General features: G+C 42.3%; 1 protein-coding gene across 3 annotated transcripts in view; it reads right to left on the bottom strand.

Annotated features, from left to right (window-relative positions):
- Positions 1-6,147: 6,147 nt before the first annotated feature.
- GRM1 (glutamate metabotropic receptor 1) overlaps positions 6,148-19,533 on the bottom strand; it is a 443,798-nt gene continuing 430,412 nt past the window's right edge. For 2 of the 3 annotated variants that reach the window (XM_073894059.1, XM_025861401.2), the window contains one exon: positions 6,148-9,791. In XM_073894059.1, the coding sequence (XP_073750160.1) occupies positions 8,879-9,791 (913 nt within the window). In that variant the 3' untranslated portion in view covers positions 6,148-8,878. Of the gene's footprint in view, positions 9,792-17,461; positions 17,547-19,533 lie in introns of all 3 variants that reach the window. The other variant, XM_025861421.2, reaches the window with a different exon arrangement.

Raw genomic sequence — 19,533 nt, 5'->3', positions numbered from 1 at the left:
CCTGCTTCTCCCTCTCCCTCTGCCCCTGCTTGTGTTCCCTCTCTGGCTGTGTCTCTGTCAAATAAATAAATAAAATCTTTAAAAAAATTAATAAATAAAAATAAAAATAGTATCAGCCCAATTTTCAGCACAGTGTGGTGGTTCAGAGTATGGGCTTTGGAGCTCAGGGAGTGTACTACAGTTCCACATCCCACTAGTTTTGTGATCTTAGGCAAGTTACTTCATTTTTATTGAGCCTCGGTTTTCTCATTTATAAAATGAGAAGAAGCCCTACCTCAAAGGATACTACAAAGTCAAATGTGGCATAAAATGTAAATGTAAAATTCAGGGAATAAATAATAATTATTATCAAATAACTGATAACACAATCTTAGAAACCAGACTAAGGAAATATTATATATACTGGAGCACCTGGGTGGCTCAATCAGTTAAGCATCCGGCTCTTGATTTTGGCTCAGGTCATGATCTCAGGGTTGTGAGACTGAGCCCCGTGTCAGGCTCCATGCGGTGCGTGGAGCTTGCTGGATTCCCTCTCTCCCTCTCCCTCTGTCCCTTCCCCCAACTCGTGTTCGCAAGCACACACACTCTAAGTAAATAAATAAATAAAATCTTAAAAAAAATAGAAATATTATATATAGGATAAATCTTTGGTGTGGAATAATTCCTCACACTACTTATAGCATTCAAAAAGTTTTAAACAATCTAAGTGTCTAACAGTAAGTGTGGTTAAAAAAACTTACAAGATATCCATAGAACAAAGTTTATGGAGTATTTTTGTTAATATCAACAAGAAATGCTTTTGTCCTTTTCACATGTGAATATTAAGTAGGTCACTTTAATGATTTACTCTAAGCCCTCACATGGCAAAACATGGTATTTCCCAATTGTCTTGAGTCTTTGAAGAGAAAACATAATTTCATATGCTTTCTTATAACTTGCACAGAGCCTGCGCCTCTGCCTTCCTGTTTCAGCCGTTGCTTTGCAATCTCTCTCTCTCTCTCTCTCTTTTTTTTTGGCTGTTGCCTGCAGTTACTTGTCCCTGTGGATGATCCCTGCATAGCCATTTCTCCCCATCTATTCCTGGCTTGAACGGACAGCATGGTGGCACTGATCTACTCTTGACCTCTAACATCCTTTGAGACACTCTCCCTTGCTGTGCTTAAAGCTCAGTATACCCTGCTCCTGATCTCTGTTATTGATGTTATCTGCACCATTTACCAGGCTGGCCCTCTGCTCAGCTACACCAAAACAGGGGTCTGACCCTCGAGATCTACAAAACTTATTTTTCCTGCTGACCTACAGGAAGATCCCTGCCCTTCTCGTGGCTTCTTCTAAATTTTACCTGTGGGGAGGGAGATTTGGGGAGTGGTAGTTGGAAAACTTGTTAGACCTCTCGAGATCCGTTCTTGCCATTGAGCCACACAGCCGCTCCATCACTGAGTGCGCTAGGCTTTGAGCTTATTCACCACCTGTCTGCCCAAGCCCTGCTGGTGATTCTTGCACGGCCAGATTCCATTCTGTTTTCTCATGACTTTACTTGTTTTCCCTTTCAGGTCATCTATAGCCTCTCCCCCTAACCTGGCTTGCACAGGACCATCCCATCTATCAGCTAAGCTTTATATATTTGAACTTGGTGCATCTTTGAATCTCTCAGTTGGGAACCGGGTATAAATTATTCCCCAAAGAGTTCCTGGATCCAGATTCCATGGGGATAGAGAACTTTCTAACTCCATGAGCAAGTGATTCCTCAGCTCTGATCAAGTGGAAATCCTTGCTTAGGTCATAATGGAAAATTTTAAAAGCAGGAAAAAAAATTATAAATAAAAGATGATCCTAACTCTGTTAGAACCAAACTTATTGGCATGAGAATCACTAGGAGAAAAAAATGTCTGTAATGTTAATATTTGGATGACATGACAATAGATTTTTTTTCAATTCTCTAAATTTCTACCACACATTCTATTGCTTTTTTTTTTTAAGATTTTATTTATTTATTTGAGAGAGAGAGAGCATACAAGTGGGTGGAGGGTCAGAGGGAGAAACAGACTCCCCACTGAGCAGGGAGCCTGATGTGAGGCTCCATCCCAGGATCTTGGATCATGACCTGAGCCAAAGGCAGACGCTTAACCCACTGAACCACCCAGGTGCCCCTCTATTGCTTTTTTAATAGAAAAATGACACAATTTAAGAAGTTGTTTTGAAGAAATAATCCAGAGGCTAACATCAGATTTATTTAAAGGACAGTTGTACTTGAATTTTCTTTTGTGACCTTTACCTTGCTACAAGGAGACAGGGGTTTCTTTGGTTGATGTTAGAAACACTTTTTCTCACAGGTTTCCAACTGCCAGGATCTGTAACTCTTTGCCTGAAGGCTTTCTTTGGAGATTGGAGTCTGCATACAAGACACATTGGAAGTAGCTGGAATTAGCATACCCCTCCCTCCCCAGCAGCCCTCAACCATGACAGGAATTGGTGATTAAATGCTCCCCACATCCTTGCCCCATGGGGATGGTGGACATTACGAAGCCTGCTCTCCACTGTCTCCCAGAGCTTCCAGCAGGACTGAGTCCCATGGTGGTAACCTGCCTGGTAACACACCCTTTATTGGGTGCTTATCATTTACTGCCTTGCGTCCCCACATTCCTGTTGGTGCTTCCAAGGATCACTTCCCCAGTACACAACTTTCACTCAAATCCTCCTCTCAGAGTCTCTTTCTGGGGAAATCCATCCTAATAAGATATGCATATTCATATCCATTTTGTGCAGTTCATAAGAAAATGGCTCATGGATTATAGCTGACTCCGAGCTAAGCCTGAGCTCAAAATGTGGCAAGGCTGCTAACAAAATTAGCGTAATCTTAGGCAGCGATACTAGAATAATGGTTAAAGTGAATCAAAGTATTCGTGCAGTATTGTTTAGTTCTGGATGCAAAATTTTTTACAGGATGCTCAAAATTGGAATATCACCAATGCCTGATTAGGAGTTTAGGAACCTAATAACAAAGAGAACAGTTAAAGGCAGTGAAGCTATTTGCCTTGGAGAATAAACTACTAACAAATGGTGTAATCAGTCTTCAAGTAGCTGAAGGGAAGTCATGTACATAGTGCACTGAATTTATTCAATCTCTTTCCAGAGGGCAAATCTCTGATTGGGCAAAAGTAAAATAAAAGAAAAGCTTGGGTTCAGGAAAACAAAAACTTTTCTAATGGTTAGAACTTTCCCTTATCAAATGCAAGATCCTAGTCCCTGGAAATACTTCATTAGAGGGCAAAAATCACCTGAATCCATCTCATTCCTTAAAATGAACGCAGGTCACACACGTAAGCCTCTGTGATTCTCACCAAAAGCTCATTTCAGTGGCCAGGATTCCGTATTTGGAATTCCTTCAGACTACCATCCTGTTAAGGTGCCTCACTGCTCCTACCCCCTTGTTTTCCTGGCCCTCCAATACCTTCATTCTGAATTTGTGTCTTAGTTCTGTTTTCTGGCTAGCTTCATGGATGAACAATGTCGTTTGGGATACTGCTCTCCCAGTCGATATAAATCATATCAATATGTCAGTCAATATGATCAAATAAAAATGATCACCAACAAAAATGGGAACACACTTGTGATGAAATAACTTAGGAGCTATCTGCCCCCTTTTGGTACAACTGCAGGTAATAGGGCTCATACCCCAGCCCCTCCACCCGTCCCCACCCCAGTCAGAAGTGATTCCTCACCTACCCCTCTCTAACACAGGAAGGGGAAAAGGACACAAAGAAATAGAGTCCTGAATGGGGTGATAGCTTATTTTATTTTATTTTATTTTTTATTTTGTTTGCAAGAGTGAGCATGTGAGTGGGGGAGGGGCAGAGGGGGAGGGAGAGAGCCTCCAGCCGACTCCGCGCTGAGCATGGGGCCAACTCAGGGCTCAGTCTCACGACCCTGAGATCATGACCTGAGCCCAAACCAAGAGCCAGACACTTAGCCAACTGAGCCACCCAGGCGCCCCAGGGGATAGCTTATTTTAAATGACTTCTAAATTTACTTCCAACTCCATAATTCTGTCATTATTTTCCTTTTCAGGTTTTGATATCCTCATTCCTAAGTTCCTTTTCCTCCTCCTCCCCCCCTTCTTCTTCCTCCCCTCCCTCTTCTTCTTCTTCTTTCTTCTTCTTTTTCTCTTATTAGTTTATGAGCCTTGCTTCTCAAGGTACCGTGAGAAAATCAAGCCAATTTCTGGTTTAATGGTGTCATTACTTCAAATCCTTAAACTAGGCTCTCCCTTTCTTCCGTGTCCCCAACAAGCCTTGGTGACTAGTTTCGCCTTTTACCTTGTCTAAGGACGTGTACTTCTGTAAGGAAGGAACCTCCAGCCCATGCTTTCCCTGTGGATGAGTTATTTGCCCTCACTTTAACGGGGGTCCCACTTCAGTAGTCTATGTGTTACTGGCAGTTCTCCTGAAGAGGACACTGTTTCCCACACCTATTATTGCTTTGCCAGGCCTCTGGCTGGGCTCAATGGACACTGAGTATTGCCATGCTCTTCTGCAAGAAAGGCAGACCTGCTGCTCAGTGGGGCAGCTCTTTCTGATGCCAAAAGGAGAGCTTGTTTTTCATGATGAAAACATGTGTTGTTCTAGTTGGCAGAGTTAGGATCAGTAGGTGGAAATATAGAGCGCTGGACCCCATAAGGCTCTTGGAATAAATCTTCAAAGACTTAAGCTGGGAAAACTACATGGTGTTACAACACTTATTTCCTTTTTTCGACATTTACTGATTATCTGCTTTGCCCTGAAGTCTCACAAATTAGAAAAAAAAATGGATCACAAACAAAAAGGAACTTAGAATCTATTAAGGGAAAGAGACTTACAACGTAGTTAGGATGTGAATAAAATGCTATGGGGATACAAAAGGGGGATACTCTCCTGAGCTCTGCAGAGGAACACGAATTCGCAGGCTCTGGGCCAGCTTAGGATGGAACTCAAATCCCTTATGGGCCACTTGTTAGCTGAGAGACTCTGGGTAAGTTATTTCAGTACTCCAAAATATCCATGGGGCAGTAGTACCTGAAAGATTAAATGAGAATGAATGTAAAGAACCTAGCAAGATGTCTGGCACAGAGTAAGCTGATGAACATGTTGCTCCCCTTCTCTTTGATTCCCTTTCAGGAAAGTCTCTGTAGAAATTATTGGGGCAGTTACTCACACATCATTTGTGGTATCTGGACCCCAGACCCAGCCGCTTCAAATGTCTTCCTATGGTGAAGCTTCTGGACTCTCCAAGTGGGGGTCCTTATGACCTACTGGGCAATCTGAGGGTATTTTTTGGACTACACATCTGAAACATTTCCATTTTTCTTCTTCTTCTTCTTTTGTTTCTCATTTTCTCTCCTATGACTTTTCTCTCTCAGACATCAAGCTCCCATTTCATGATTTCTCATTCTATTTTCCAGACACAGTGAAGAAACCCCCTGGTGTCTCAGCCCCTGATTCTGGAAATTTCTTCAACATCAGCCTTCCTGTATACAGTTTGCTCCTACCATCTAAATACATCACAATCTCGTGGATGTGGTCCTTGTATGCCCATTGTCCTCCCCTTGAATGACACTGGGTAGATGCTTTACTCTGTAGGTATCTTATGGCAAAAGATGGATAATGGGCTTCTTTGTTTTGAAGACCAGTGAAGTCTCCATTGAAATGTAAGGGAATAGAAGGAGGATGTCAACAAAGTAAGAAACCAGTTTCCTCTAGGGTGTGAGTCTTATGGGGCACAAATAAAACAAAGATGGCAGCCTTCAGATGCCTCCATCTCCAGGGCTCTGCTGGAGATCCAGGAGTTTGTCAAGCCTCACACATTCTATCAAAAAGATGAAAGACAATGTCTGCCATAGCACTGAATATTGAAATTCTGGATTTAATTTTAAATTTCGTGTTTCAGGTACCACCTTTCTCATAATCAAAATGTACTCTACTTTGTTACCTACCTGGCCTATAGGTTTTGTGTGATGTTCTCCAACTTTGATCTAGAAGACATGTTGTGAGCAAAATCAAACCACTGTAACTATTTTTTTGTACCGGTCTATTTCTCTTATTATAACTCTGACAAAGCATAGAGAAGGAATACACACATTTAATAAATAGAAAATATTTATTATACAGCATTATCAAGATTATTTGACAAAAGGCAGTAACGAGCCAAAGGAAAACACTTTTACAAGAAGCTAAACAACTTGTATAAGCACATACATTAAGGTGAAGAGTATCTGCCCTTTTGGTACAGGGTATGTATGTGTACATTTCCAATTTTGAACAATTATGCTACAAGAGCTAATACTGTATTGTATTCAAGAAAACTTTTAATCATGATATTAGGCATTCAGAGAAATAATGTAACTGGTGTTGAATGTGTTCACCACATGTCTCAGACTAAAACCTCAGAACAAACTGACATAGTATTTGAATAGTAGAGCAGTTTTCCTGATCTATTCTTACTTAAAAAAAAAAATCTGAACGCACAAGTCCTGTGATATCAAGGACATATGTTAGTGGCATTAAGATAAAAAAAAACATGTTCCACGAATAACAGATAGTAGGCTTTCACTTGCTTGTTTGCCAATAAGCAGACCACCTATTCAGCACTGGAACCATCCACGCTCCTCATTCTGCTTCATTACCGTGAAAACATGGGACTGAAATTCCTGTTTCAGTCATGAGGTCTTTCTACCAAAGGTGTTACGAATAATTTTTTAAAGGAAAGGCAGTCCATTCTTGATATGGAACTGACTAAACTTGGCAGTAGAATATGGGAAGACGTAAGAAACATGAGCCTCAAATATTGGAGCTGATGTTAAATTCTGAACAAATGATGCGGTGGGTATTTAAAGATTCTAAGACGATTTTTGGCTGAGAAATTAGCTTCCACATGAAGGAAGCATATTAAAATATGACTGCACATAAGGCATAAACAGATATTTAAAGGGGTAAGCTTCATTCCACAAATAATAGGAGAAATCAAAACAGCAAGAAAAATTGCTTTTATCGGGTGTAAAAAGGAGGACAAAAATGAAACTGGATTACACGTACATGGATATTACATGCAGCAAATGACAAAAATATAAAGAAAAGTGAGGACAGTACAAACAGACAAATCAAAGTACATGGAAATAACAAATAAAAGAAAGTAAGAGGTGATGGATAGATAATTTGAAAAATTATGACCAGACATAAAGGTTAGTATATGCTTCAATCACTGAAAGCTCAAGTCGCTGTGGAAAATCTTTAAAAAAAAAAAAAAAATCTAAAGTGACCTGAAATAATCTCAATACTGTCATTCCAATCTCATGTTTTAATAATGATGTGTGAAAATTTATAAAATGTACCTCTTTATTGTTACCCACAGTTTTTTTAATGTGACAAATTTTCAAGCCACTTCATTAATAATGTGTTCCACATCATAAAATATCTGAAAAATAAGTTCCCTCTTAGAAGAGGAAGGACCATCTGAGCAGCGTGTGAAAACCACTCAATCACAGCACTCAAACCTTCAAAGAGCTTCTGTAAATATTGGTGACAATATATAAAACATTATTAGAACATAAAAATATCTATACTCTATTGGAAAGACAACCTTCCAGTTGCAGTTCCACTGACGTTACATTGCACAAATTTTACTATCACACGTATACAAGGACACAGGAACACATTTACGTACTAGTTACAGGGACTTGGATGACAGAAGGAAAGAATTATTTGTCACTGAACCAGTAATAGTTGCTATGAGTACACCATTAAGTTCGAGGATGGATTTGTTTCTGTAGTACATAGGAGAAACAATGGCACCAAATATACATACTGCATCTTAGGAGTTCAACTGGTAATAATATTTGCTACAGTAAATGTAAGGTAACAATTTTGCCACATGGTTTGTTCTCTTTAAGTGAAGGGCAGAGAAGAGCCCCCGTTGGCACAAACACAAGATAATCCACAAAACATCTTCTGCCACTCTCAAAACAATCTCTTGTCCCAGCGTTTTTTCCAAAATCACCAGTGAGTTGAGTATCAACTATGGGACGTTGTCTGTGCTGATTGCGTTCACCACCTCATGCTTGTGTACTGTCTTGCCTCTCATTCCATCCTCCCTTAGCACTCCTGATGAAGCACTTTTTGGTGATGCTTTTGCTCTGATTCCTGTTTTCCTAAGTAGAGAGAAATCACAGAGCAGCAGGGTGTCCATACACTTTTTTCCAAATGTGACAACAAGGCTGGCTCTGCATCAGGTGCAATGGGTGAAGAGAGGCCCCTGTCTGGGCCAATTCCCAAGGCTCCTGAACACCAGTAAGGAGACGGGGTAGAGAAAAATGAGCTGCCATGCCATGGGTGATTGCATGCCTGCCCCTCCTTCACCCACCCATCCGTCTGGCTCCACCACACTCACTATGACTACCATGAAAACCATGATGTCAACTAATGATCCACCTGGCCGGTCCACATGTGTTGTCTCTTTTCAAACTGGCCAAGTGTGTGTGGGCACGTATATCTATGCACAATTGTCCAGAAGAGGAGATTATTTCTGTTGATTTATTTATTTATGTACGTATGTATGTATTTATTTATGTATGCGGTGAACGTTGTACACTATATGGGATTGTGCTTTGTCAGAATTGCCTTTCTTCCCAGAGAAGGCTTTTGAATAATTCAAGAATCGGGATCCTCGCCGGGCTCCTTTTTTGACTGCAGAGCACAGTTCCCTCTGGCCTCCACTAAGGCAGCAGCCTCGGCTCCCTTTCCCTCTGACTTCACCCTCTTCCGAACCTCCGCCTCCCAGCTGTCCGCACATCTCCGGAGGTGCTGGTGCTCTCTGGTTTCTCTTGCTTTTCCACGTGGACACCTCCTCCCTACAGGGTGGAAGAGCTTTGCTTATAGTCCCTCAGGATGACCGAGGCGTAGGTCACGTTGGGAGGGGTGCAGAGCACCGACTCGGACACGGGGGAGCTGGGCACCGAGCTGCCCGAGGCCACCGAGTCGCGGAAAGGCGACGGAGGCGTCAGAGCGGGCGAATCCTCGGGGGCCGGCTTGCTGGCCGCCTGCAGGCCCTCGTCTTCCTCTTCCAGTTCATCTTCCTCCGTGTTCCCTTCCCGCTCATACAAGTACTCTTGGAGGAGCTGGAACCTCTCGCTGTCGTCCTCGTCCTCGTCTTCTGCTGGCGGGGAGGCGGGCTCCTCCCCGAAGGTGCTCAGCTGCAGTGGGAGCATTTGCAGGTGCTGCGGGGGCGCCGGGGGCGGGTGCAGCGAGCTCACCCCGTTCCCCGGGCCCCCGGGGACTGCGAGCACCGCATTGAAATCTGGGATCCCGGGGCTGAAATTGTTGACCACCCCCTGTAGCTGGTCCATCAGGGATTTCTGTGGCTGTGGTGGCTGCTGGAGGGGAAGGGGCAAGCCCTTGGGGATGGCCGGTTCTGCCAGGAAGAGGGGGGTCTCCTCTGTGGTCAAGTGGGGCGGCAGAGGCGGGGTGCTCACCGCGGGTGGCACGCGTCGGTGCACCACCATAGAAGGACTGCTGGGAGGGCTGAAGCCAACCGGCTGGGCATCCTCCTCCTCCACGTTGTAAAGGGTCTTGGTGCTGGTATCTGAAAAGGTCAGGCTCTTGCCGGAGCCCTGGTAACTTTTAGTGAGGGGCTTGATGACGGCTGTTTGGTTGCAGGCCGTCTCATTGGTCTTCACGTGCACAGAGAGGCGGTGCCACATGTGCTGTCCCTTGGGCACCTGTCTTCCACCTGGTTCAGACCATGACACAGACTTGCCATTAGAACTATGAATAAAATAGAGATGGATTTATTTGCCGATATTTCGTGCACACAGGAGAAAATACATATAAATTATATGCAATCCCAGCTCAATGCAATTTGATTCCCCCCCCCCCCCGTATGCCCGGCCTCCATACCTATCTTAATCTCCCCTTATCACAGGTCAAAAGCCAAAAGCTGCAGTGACCACAGCTTGCCTCTGTAGCTGGTCAGTGATTCCATCAACCCCAAGACAAGGCAGAACACATAGACCGGGAGAAAGTCCCAGGGGGAGAAACTCCCGGCTGCTGCGGAAGCAGCTATTTTCATTTCAGTCTGAGATTTCACAAAGTTATTACACACTCACGTACAAACACATACCCTTACGGTAACCACGACATTGCCACTCAGTGCAAGACTTTGAAAGGTTCCACAATTGATGGAGGAAACAAGAAATAACACTGTAGTTACACATGGACAACAGAACGTAATGCCCAGAGCTCTTGCTCTTCTTAAGTCCCTGGAACAAATTAAAACCCACATATTAAGCTACTCTCATTGTCCTGTGAGGTTATAAAATATATCCCCTCAGTCACCCTTTCTGATAGGTACCAGAGCAGCAAGGTCAGACATGGCACCTGTCCAGAAGAGAAAAAAGCGGGTGACAGAAAACCCAGACCCATGTTCCACTTATGTGTGTCATAACTTTGGCTTTTCTTTTTATTCCAGTGCATTATTCCTGACACATACAATGAATCACAATTCACATAAAGGCCCTGATTCATAGCAGCTAGTTTGGGATTTCCCGGCTGGGGACTTTTAACTAGGTGTGTTTGAAAAGAGACAGAACCAGGAAGCCCAGCAAAATACAGATGCTCAGACCCTGGTTTAGTCCTTCAACATAGTTTGTGATGAAAATGAGACAAAATTAAGATTCAGAGAAAGCAGACGTTATGGAGACAAAGGTCCCTCCCTGGCCTTTTCCTCATTGAGCTTCAGAGAAGAAAAATGTTAGGGTACCAGCAGCCCTCTTGCTTTATCAACTTTCATTTTTATGGGACCATCAAAAAACCAATCAAATAGAAGAAGGAGGAGAAGTGGGAGAAGGTGGAGGAGCAGAAGGAGGAAGAAAAGAGAGGTATGGTGTATATCATTCAAATTCTGTTCTGCGTGTTGTAATAACTCTGGTCTTACTTTGGGACTTTTAGCTTTTTTTTCTGTATAACTTTCAGCAGATGTTGGTAACTTACCATAGCACACTATTAATAACAGCAGTGTTAATACTTATGTCAGGAAATACTTTTTCTTGTGTGTGTGTGTTGTTCTTTTTTGTTGTTTTTTTGAGTTTGCTTTTTCACTGTATCCATGAAAACAACAGAGAAGGTAGCACAATGTTAACACATTTTTGACAGTAAAAGGAATAGGGATAAGGAACATTTTTTTCGTAGGTGGGTATGTGTAATAGACTATTCTGGATCATGGTCTTTGGTTTTGAAAAATGTAGGAAGTGATCAATAGTTAATATAATGGTTTATTTAATCATTTTGAAAATGCAAGAATGAATACTTCAAAAATCATATGTGTTGCATTTATGATGATGATAATATTTTGACATTTTACATATTATAATCTTAAAAAATGAAGTGAGCCAAATAAATACAGAGTTTTGCATAAATTCTGATACCTATTATAGAAAATTCTGGATATAAAAGTCCTAAAATAGATATAATAGTTAAAATTTTGAACTCATTATTTGGGAAAAGGTAGTTCCTCTATCTTATAATTTATATGCTATATGGATATTTATTTGAGAGAGAGCTGCAGGCAGGGGGAGGGGCAGAAGGAGAGGGAGAGATACTCTTGAGCAGACTCCCTGCTGAGCGTGGAGCCCAACAATGGGGTTGGTGGGGCTTGATCTCACAACCCTGAGATCACCACCTGAGTGGAAACCAAGACTTGGATGCTCAACCAACTGAGCCACCCAGGCACCCCATTTATGCTATATTTTTAATTGTCTAAGAAAAATCTCATCTCCAAAATACTATGTGAAAATTAATATTTTTCTGAAATATATGCTTAACATATTTGCTGAGAATGTAGAAGTACTTGTAAATGCAAAATTACTGGCTTTTCAGCTTCCACACTATTGTTAGAATACCTTTCTTCCGAGCTGAGTCAACTATAGAACAGACGGCTGGTGTTCCCAGCATGAACAGACAATCAACCAGTCAGTAACCAAGACCACAAGCCACAGTTCCTCTTCTGAGTTTGAAACTCTAGGTGAGCTCACCTCCCACCTCCTTCTTTCTCAATTTCCTCCAATCCTTACTCTACTCAGACCATCTCTCTCTTTATATGTTCATTACTACTCTTTCAGAAAGTATAAAACCATGGATTTGCCTCTTGCCTTGCCTCTTAAATATGTTTTAGTGTACCATCCAACCTCAATGATTTGCATTTTTTTTGCACCACTTTTTAAAAAAGAGATTTTATTTATTTATTTGAGAGAGAGAGAGAGAGAGTATGAGTGAGGAGAGGGGCAGAGGGGGAGGGAGAGAGACAAGCAGACTCCTCCCTGAGCATGGACTCCACCCTGAGCATGGAGCCCAATGCAGGGCTCAATCCCAGGACCCTGAGATCATGACCTAAGCAGAAATCAAGAGTCAGATGCTTAGCGGACTGAGCCACCCAGGGGCCCCTGATTTGCATCACTTTCAATTGCAATGGAAACATCTTTTCTTTCTTCCAATGCCTGCCTCTCAATGCTTATTTTTTTTAAAAAAATCATTAAACTAAAAGGATGCTTTGTGTCTTTATTTAGCTGTGTGTGTGTGTGTGTGTATGTGTGTGTACGTGTGGGTGTTTAAGAAACAAGTCCCTTGAGAGCTAGTCTACACCTTACTCAACCACCAGGTTTACATACCCCAACAAACCATTGCTCCAGTCTCCATAGATGCTGGCAAAAAGGCATCCTTGTATTCTTGGGACTTAACTTCACTCACTCACTCACATGGGCTGTTTTCCTCACTTCCCAGGGCCCTACATGGGCCTCTATTTAAATCATGCGCTTCCCTATTTTAATGGTATTATTAATCATCTTGCATATAGATAAAATCACATCTTAGTTCTGTTTTAATCCAATACCATTCTTATTCTTGTAATGGGAGATTTTCACCCTGGCTGTCAAAATTAGCAGCGCTTCCCCTCAGAGTCTTGCTCTAGATTTGCTGTAAAGAACTGTTTAATTAGGAAACAGTTCTGAATGTCCCAGGACACTTATCAGATTAAGAAAATTAGATTAACCTTTTTTTTCCAAGGACAAAATAAATTGCTTCCTAAAAACCAGAGATAGTGAAGGAAATGTGTCATCTCATAGAAACTTCAGGACAGTGTATAAACTTCAGTCCTTCTGAATTAGGTGTTTCTGACATGTTGTCCGTATACAGCTTGAATGGTCCATGAATCTACACATGCGATAAGCTTTGTTTTTACACTGGATCAATATTATGTCTTGATAGATTGTACACTGCTATTTTCAAATGCATGTAAGTAAGTGCTAGCATGATAAAATGTGCTGCTAGATACAAGTGTAGCTAAATTCGAGAAGCTTTTTTGTGTTTTATGTTCAAGTGGCTACTAAAAAAATGTACAATTATTATTGATTCGAATGAAGTTTTAAGAAGCATTTTGGTGTGAAAAGGGATTTCCCTATTTGAAAAGGTTGGGACCCCATTGCTATGATATTAAGAAGAGAAAAATGTATAAAATATGGGGCAGCCAAAAAGGAGTAAATGCATTATCAAAATGCAGTATTACTATGAAATAAGTCTTCTATTTAATCCCAGATAATTTTAATACCTTCCGTTTCAGCCACCAACTTTTCCTTTTATTATTTAATTTTACTTGGTTTCCTAAATAGAAGTCTTAGGAAAAGCAACCTGATCTAGAAACACCAGGTAATTGTCACAAAACACCCCACCCTTCCTGCTCTCACTTCAGAAGGCCGACATCAGGCCTAAAACAATCTCATATTTGAAGATCAAATGCAGTAGCATTTGGCGTGAATACCTCAGGTGGCTAAATATATTTATTGATACAGAAGTTATTGGAGGAAATGGCTGTTAGGCTGGAGAGGAACCAGGATGTAGAGGGTGATCTACACTGGGAGTGTGCAGAGCCAAGCAGGCCTGGGACTGCCGAGCCAGCTATGACAGGCTTGGAATCTTGCTTTGGTTTTTCTCTCATTAGATTAGTCTAACAATCCCCCCCCCCAACAGAAAACCCGATATTTACAGCACTTTAGAGAATGGTTAGAAGTGGGTGGTGTAAACAGATTAGTATATCTTTGGCATTCGGAGTGATCTTGTCTGTTTTATTTGTTTCAGTAAGTACTAGTTACATCTGCAGGGTACACTGCTCTCTGCTCCAGAGAGGTCTAAAATGGGAATAACAGTGGGTGGGTGTTTGAGATCAGGAGGGAAGCATCCTGCACAAGCTGCCTGAGGGGGAAGCTTACACAGCACCTGTCTCCCTTATGTCCAATTCAAGTCTTTGCCATGTGGCTTAATAGCTTCACGACAGACATAAGGATGGCATCCAGAGAGCCCACAGACAAGGCAAGACCTTCGCAGAAGGAGGGGAGACGCAGTCCTTGGAACCTGAAAAGGTTAGCATGTGTTTTCTCTGAAAATGAAAGTGGAAACAGGAAATGCCATTGAGTCACGGCATGGAGAGAATGGCTTACCAAGTCCAGAGAAGAAACCAAAGCTACAGGCTTATGGGCAGTTTTGCTGGGGCCCTGCAGCCATGGTGGAGACACGAGGCCTTTCCAAAAAGGCTGGTGCTGCCCTAACTGAGATACTCGGAAAGGGATGCCAGACATGTGTTGTCCAAATGCCTCGCCTCTTCCTGCTTCAGGGCGCTGGTACCAGAAGGATGTGTGAGTAGTGATTCTTGTAGAATCGCAGGCATTGGAACTATTTGAAGCCATATGAGTCAGACTCTTGTTTTCCCAGGCAACGCCAAGTTAGTCTTCAGTACAAAGGACTTCCACTGATGCCAGTTACACTTTTGAAGGCTTTCCAAAAAAATCTGCATATTCAGTATATAATCTCTGGAAGCCTATGTGAACATAATTAAAATTTCTCACCTTTTGGATTCACCACTAGTAAGGTAGAAAATCTCTGGATGTGTTATTGGAGACAAATGCTTTTTGACTACATGGGAGCTTCGTAGTTTCTGCAGATATCCATCTTAAATAGCATTGTGGATTTATCCCTCTCCTCTAATCCTAACGTCATAAGCTAGTCAGAGAACCACTTGGCTTGCCGAAATTTACAATACCTCAAAGTCTAAATATACAGTCCTCTTTTTAAATCTTTAGATGAATCACATTTTATATGTTAAAGTTATATGATACAGGATACACAAGAGCACAAGGGAAATCAGTTTGCCTTTATCAAGCTTTGTGCCCTCTTCAGTGAATCACTTAAGAAAAAGACACCTACAAACAAAATGAGCTCACCAAAGTATGGGAGGCTCCATAAACTTTGTCTGGGTATAGGGTCTACTGTCTTGAGAAAACAGACAAATCTGTTTCAGACTAATGAGTAGAATTCTGATGGTTATTAAATTTTTTCTAAGTACATTTTAAATGGCTGTTGGTTCAACCTAATCATGATTACTGGCTGAGGAAAGAAATTCTCATGCCAAAGTTTACTGAAGACATCATGTTGTTACAGGAGTATTGTTTTAGCAGAGGTACACCAGCTGTAATTATATTGCTCCAGGAAGTATAGATGAGTCTAGATTCCATTCCCTTTGAAGGAACTTCAAGTCAAGCATTATTGTATTTCTATGCCCCATGCTACCAGACCTGTAATTTTAATAGCAAGTCATTTGATGTTCCTCAGCTCTAACCTGGAGTCCTCATGGTTTGCTCTGGAAACATAAGGCAATTGCATTGCTCTGCTGGGATTATTCCTCAGAAACAGGATAGATCTAGGCAGACCACAATGGTCCAGGAGGCAGCTTTATCTCCATCACTAGTCCCTTTGCCTGGATTGTTCACAAAAGCTGTGGGAACTGAAGGTCACAGAGAGAACATATCTTTTTTGTTGTTGTTTGTTGAGGAACAGCCAAGGCTAAAAATTGCCAGTCTCTTCTCAATCTTTTCCTGATCCTTTATAGTCTCCCGAAAGAAAGCTTGAACAGATCCTATTCAAGAATTCTTAACAACCAATCTATCAGCTTTGCTGATTGTGGCTTTTTTTTTTTGGTCACCTACCAAGAATGTACCCACTTTCAGCCTTTGCTTTTGCTTTTTTAGGCACTCACCTTTAAGTCATGAAATGTTAGGTGACTCTTCTCTCTCTCTGGCCCTGCTGTCACAGCAAGACAAGCACATCTACTATTCCCATCAGTCCCTTTTGACAGGCAGCCAGGAGCTGTCATAATCAGGATCTCCTTGCTGTGCCCTTGGTCAGACTCAGCCCAGGCTGCAAGAAATGCTCAATGCCTTTTGACTTGGTAAAATTACAGAGAGTGCATCCAAGCAGACGAGTGGCTTTGATCTCGATGAGCAGGGGCCTCCTGACCACCACCTGAAACACACTGGCATGGCTACCATATTTTTCCCTTAAAGAATCAGTATGATTTGAATGAGACCACACTCTTTCTATCTGGGCTTTTTAAGGGAATATCAGAACACAGACTTCCCAATGCACTCCACTGAGTGAAGAAAAGAGACGCCGCGGCCTCATACACTGGCCTCCATAGCCAAGTTCAGTAGCAAACATTTGAACAAATTGGGCTCTTCTCATCTGAAGAGCTATGCAAGCCACAGACACCTTATCAGTGGACTCCCTCCTGCTGCAGGAATGTGTACCTTTGACTCTCCCAGGAGTTTGAAGGGCTGTAAAGGAACAGCTGAAAAATGACCACAGACTCCGTGCACAATGAATTGAACATGGTCTACGTTCTTTTGTTAACTTAAAGAGACACTGTCAAGACCTAAAGGTCAAAAATTGGACCAAACATGCACCATTTTTATCAGATGGCGAAAATCTGATAAAAACACTCAGAATTCTGGGGGGAATAACTACATTTCCTTTTTGTAAAACTCTCTTTTCGTAGGACTCACAAAACTTTTGTTTTGTGCTCCCCAAGGTGTGGGAGGCACCCAGCAGAGGCTCGTATCAGTGCCCACCCCCTCGAGCTGACATTATGGAACTCTCCATAAGTTCAAGTTATAGCATTTACTTTAATGCAGACAGCATCATTTCAAACATTTGTGAAAAAAAAAAAAGAAAAAAAAAAAAAAAAAAAAAAGAAAAGAAAAGAAAGAAAACAAAGAAAGAGCTCTGTTCGCCAAGGAAAAGCTGACGAATTTATGAAGGGGGGAAATTCACTTTCGAGCTTGTGAGTAGGAGTCACAAACAAAAGTGAATATCCAGAATCGGAAAAAGTGTTGTGTCTTGCGTTGAAACTTAAAAAAGCAAAAAGACTAACAACTTGACAGTGCCCTTTTAAGAACGATGGACAATCAAATTAAGGCAGTCGTGCAAACCATGGCACGTAAATGGTTCCTCATTCTTGATGGCATGCACCACATCTGTTTCCATGTTAGAAAGTGGAAAAACCCAGGAGAGAGAAAGCAAGGGGCAGACCACTACATTGTCCATGCAGCTTTTCTTACACATTCACTGCAGTGTGGGGGTTTTCAAAGCTGCACATGTGCCGACGGACATTGGCTGGTGGGCGAGAATTCTGGCTGCCTCTTCCTAAAGATTGAAAAGAAAAAGACACCCAGTGAGTGAGTGGTTATACACGTGTACAGATAGAGTGATCACACCACTCAGGTGGTGCCTGGGCCTGGGCCAGGGCCTAGCCTGGCTCCTGAGCCTCTCTCCATGTCATCTCCTCCCCCAAGTGTCTCCCCTGCACTGGCTGGCTATTTCTTACTGCCAGGCTCATTTCTGAAAGGCACATCAGTGGAGTGCATTCTTTCTTTTACCTTATGGGACCATCTCCTTCCAAGTGGCAGATGTTTTTTCTGCTGTGTGTCTGTCTGTCCAAAATTCGCTCTTTCCCTCCACTCTTGACACCCCCTTTCCTCCTGGTGGCAGTGGGTTCCACCTCCACTCACACCGATGCAGGCTGAATCTTCCTGCCCATCACCCCCTTAAAGGACGTTTGTGGATTTATGTCTTACGTTGTGAATTTTAATTGCATTGCTAATTTTCCTTCATCTTACGTTATCACAAATGCATTGTTGTCACTTCCTATAACGTCACATTTATCTCTTGGCCCTCACAGGACAAAATGTATCTGATGGTGGAGAGAGGGGGAGTGGTGAGAGATTGGAGGAATCTGCCACTTGGGGAGAATGTCATCTCATTCCTTGGCTAGAGGTCTCCTTATACAGCACACAGGATGATCTGGTAAGAGGAGAAGAGCATTGACTGGTCATGGCAAGGCTAACGGGACAGCCATGGGCAGTTGGCCTTTTACCATCATTTGTTGGAGTGAACATAAGTGGGTTTCGCATGCGTTAAGCAGCACTTCAGAAGATAATGGGATAAAGCCATCTTGTTATCACACCACCTAAGACGGCTGCCAATCACAGAAAAGAATTTCAGGAACAAGATGCTAAAGGTGAACCATCAGCAGGTGGGCTGTGGGTGGATGGGTGAGGTTGGTTGAATTGGGGGGAATCTCAATATGAACGCTCAGTGATGAAGTCCCCTCTAGAGGGTCCCTGAGAACTCACAAATATTCTCTATGTATCAGTGTTGGGCCGCCTACCCCAAGACCCTGGTGACAACTATCCATGGTTAATCAGAAGAGGACCACAGCAGCTGCAGGCAAGTCAAAAATTTTGGCTATATTTCCTATCTTTTTTCCCATTAAAGCAGACAGAGGAGGGGAAACAAGAGGGAGGAGCCAGAGATATTGCAGGAGCAGACCACGCCCCTTCCCGTTCCACGTATTCCAGACTGAGGTCTGGCACGTGCTAGAGAGGAGAGATGTGAATTTGAAGTTTGAAACAAGAATACACTGGAATAGCTTTTCAATTCCTGAAATCAAGGAATATGATCTGAATGTAGAAGGTGGGAAAAAAGTCTTCCATAGCACAGTTGAAGGTAAAAGAGAAAAATAAAATTAATCAGTATGTGTATTCCCTCCAAGTTTGGGCCATTCAATAAAACATTTCAAAGTACATGATCTACCCAGAATAATTTGAAATCCTCGCCCAGAGATAAAAACTTGAAACACCTCGGTGTAACTTTGTTACTACTGCAATAATCCATTTATTTAAAAAAAAATAGACAGAGATAATGTTTGCTGTTAAGCTTGCTGAAGTAATATGTCCCTGACATTCAATATGCCCACCTGAAATCACAAAAATGATGACAACAATGAAAACATCAGCAAGTAGATGACCAGGGATAAAAGTATGATGTTTGACTATATAAATGAAGCTATCAGTAAGAAAGAACATTTAACCTACAAAATAATAAAACAACTTAATTTCTCAGGAAGGAAGGCAGAAATACACTCAAGGCATTTGGCTTTCCCTTGCCAAACTTCCTGCATCCCTTGAATCCCCTAGTTAATTCCACCTGTAGATAATGTCTACATGTGGCCTGATCCAATGGTGCTGGGAAGCCAGGATCCCACCCGGGCTGGCTCAGGACCCTGTGTCCAATACAAATGCACCGCATGTCCTTCATCAGAAGGTCCCTGCACTTGGGATTTAGTGGTCTA

This window comes from Callorhinus ursinus, unplaced genomic scaffold, assembly GCF_003265705.2.
Source record: "Callorhinus ursinus isolate GAN/ISIS: 27379988/994484 unplaced genomic scaffold, GSC_fseal_2.0 scaffold6, whole genome shotgun sequence".
NCBI classification, from domain to species: Eukaryota; Metazoa; Chordata; class Mammalia; order Carnivora; family Otariidae; genus Callorhinus; species Callorhinus ursinus.
This window is presented reverse-complemented; position numbering and strand designations above follow the sequence as displayed.